This window comes from Contarinia nasturtii, unplaced genomic scaffold, assembly GCF_009176525.2.
Source record: "Contarinia nasturtii isolate CC-2019 unplaced genomic scaffold, AAFC_CNas_1.1 Cnas_scaffold_5147, whole genome shotgun sequence".
NCBI classification, from domain to species: domain Eukaryota; kingdom Metazoa; phylum Arthropoda; class Insecta; order Diptera; family Cecidomyiidae; genus Contarinia; species Contarinia nasturtii.
In genome coordinates this window covers 1-2,852 of record NW_022202425.1, presented here as the reverse complement: position 1 = coordinate 2,852, position 2,852 = coordinate 1, and the positions used below count along the sequence as shown (strand labels likewise).

At 40.0% G+C, this 2,852-nt stretch overlaps 1 protein-coding gene across 1 annotated transcript; it reads left to right on the top strand.

Moving 5' to 3' along the window:
• Positions 1 to 795: 795 nt before the first annotated feature.
• On the top strand, positions 796 to 2,191 carry LOC116351289 (the record flags this gene model as incomplete). The annotated part of the gene is made up of 1 exon (XM_031783369.1): positions 796 to 2,191. A coding segment is annotated over exon 1 (1,396 nt), but the record flags the coding sequence as incomplete, so codon positions are not given.
• Between the last annotated feature and the right edge of the window lie 661 nt (positions 2,192 to 2,852).

Here is a 2,852-nt window from a genome sequence, read left to right as displayed (position 1 = left end):
ATCGTTTGTTCATACCCCCGTCAAATCATTCGCTGACGCATTACGAAGTGGTGCACAGACTCAATCGGCCAAACGACCGCGCGTTGATAACTCACCGAAAATTCCTCCGAAAGCTAAAACCACGAAATTTGAAGCCCCACCGCCAAAAGTGGGTACAAAATCAGCCACACATCGTCTGAATGTTGTAGTAAAGCCGAAACGAATTGAAAAACCAGTGTTTAAAAAGGCAATTTGGATCTCTGGCTTCAAGCCAATGACCACATCCGAAGAAATTATCGAATACATTGTGAAAGAAACATCGGTAAACGAACAATCGAGATTCAATGTGCACAAACTGGTGAAAAAAGACAAAGATGTCACCACATTGAAGTTCGTTTCGTTCAAAATCGAATTAAATGAAGATGATTTTGACATTTTGATGAATCCGGAAGTGTGGGAAGAGGATGTGCTTGTGCGTGAGTTCTTGCAGAACAAAACTTTGGGTGATTTTTTCCCGCCATTAAATCCGAAAAACATCAGCAAGTCACCGGCACCAGATTCAATGGATTTGACCATATCACCGAGCATAGTCACCGAATAGTCGAACAATCAGGCCACATCGAACAAAACGAAGAACGAACATTGACACAGCATCGAAAACAAACAAAAAACTCGCCAAAAATAGTCTCGAAGCACACAAAACTAAATGTGTATATACAGAATACACATTCAATTCGGGACAAAGTAGATGAGGTACGATTAGCAACAAAATCGTGTCCATTTCATATAATTTCTTTCTTCGAAACGTGGCTTCAAATGAACATTACTGACATTGAACATTTTGGCAAACGTTATAATGTGTATCGTGGTGATCGGACGGAACTCACAAGTGATAGAATTGATGGTGGAGGAGTGCTGATTGCTGTTGAATGCCAATTTAACAGTGAAAGGCTGATTCTATCGGAGCGCAGCGGACTTGAGCACGTATGTGTAAAAATTTCGTTCAATTCAGGCAATATTTATGTATTTGCTGTGTACATTCGGTCGGTACATGAAACCGCAAAATTCTTGGAATTTGCTGAGATCGTCAAGCTGATTCCATACAATGAACATGACATTGTAATTGTATGTGGTGATTTTAATCAGCCAGGTGTCAAATGGGTCAAAGCCGATGACGGTGAATATTATTTGCCAATTAATGTGTCCACAGAAGGTGGCATTGCTGTTTTTGACACAATGTTCGACTGTGGATTCCAACAACTGTCAAATATCGTGAATCCAGCCGGCAATGTTTTGGATCTTGTATTCACAAACAGGTTCTACGAAATGTCGTTGATTGAATCGACAAGGCCATTGGTAAAATCGGACATTTGGCACAAAGCACTCGAAATGGAAGTGACAATTGATGAAAATGAGATCACATCACCGCAGTTTTCACAAATTTATGCGTATAACTCGGCCGATTTCGATGCGATGAATTCATTCTTCGTTGGAAATCACATTTTGTCAGAAATTAATCGAATAGATGACCTCGAGAATGCATTTCACATTTTTGGAAATGTTCTACACGAGGCGATCGATTCATTTGTCCCGAGGATAACCGTTCAAAGTGGCACTGATCCACCATGGTACACGAAACAATTGAAGAACATGAAAAATGTCAGAAGAAAAGCATACAAGCAGGCAAGGCAGACTGGCAATTTCGATGAATACAATAACATCACGGATTCGTTCATCCAATTACAAAGTCAGTTATTTAAATCGTACATCAGCCGCATACAATCACAAATCAAATCAAATCCAAAACACTTTTGGCGATTTGTGAATGATCGAAGGAAACGGAGCGATATTCCAGCTATCGTTGAGTATAATGATGTGACAGCGAATACCGACACATCGAAAGCGGAATTATTCGCTGATTTTTTCGAAAATCAGTACACACGAAGCGACATTATCGACTTGGATGAATTGCTGGATGGATGTGGAGACGTATCATTTGACTTTGAAATCACTGAAGCCGATGTGTTAAAGGCATTGCAATCCATTGACGCGAACAAAGGAGCCGGTCCAGATGGAATATCACCGAAAGTGTTGAAGAACTGCGCACACTCATTGTCGAAACCGTTAACAGCGCTATTTCGTAGATCATTTCAACAAGGATGTGTTCCAGATGCATTGAAAAAGTCCAGAATTGTGCCAATTTACAAGGCTGGTAAAAAGAGCAATGCAGTGAATTACAGGCCAGTTGTGATCATACCAACAGTAGCCAAATTATTCGAAATTGTTGTCTATGCCAAAATCGACACATTTGTTAATGCACAAATCAGCCACAATCAACATGGATTCGTGAAAAATCGATCAACCTCAACAAATTTACTGCAAATGGTAAATTTCACGATGGACTCAATGGTCAATAAATGTCAAACGGATGTGCTGTACACAGATTTTGAGAAGGCCTTCGATCGTGTGAACCACAAGAAATTGTTGCAGAAGTTGGTGAGATTTGGATTCGGCCGCCAAATTGTCAAATGGTTCCATGGTTATTTGACATCACGATCGCAGTTTGTTGGAATTGGTGAAAAAAAGTCAAGGAGTTTCATTGTACCATCGGGAGTACCCGCGGGAAGTATTTTGGGACCATGTCTCTTTATTATTTTCATAAACGATATTGTTGAAACTGTGTCAAATGCACTTGTTTTATTATTTGCAGATGATCTGAAATTGATCCGCACTATTCATTCGCCCATTGATGCCATCATTTTTCAAAAAGCCATTGATCAATTGAGCGACTGGTGTAACGAAAACAACCTGCATTTGAATCTGAAGAAGTGCTACGTAATGACGTATGCAAAGGGTGCAAACGTAGTCAACTA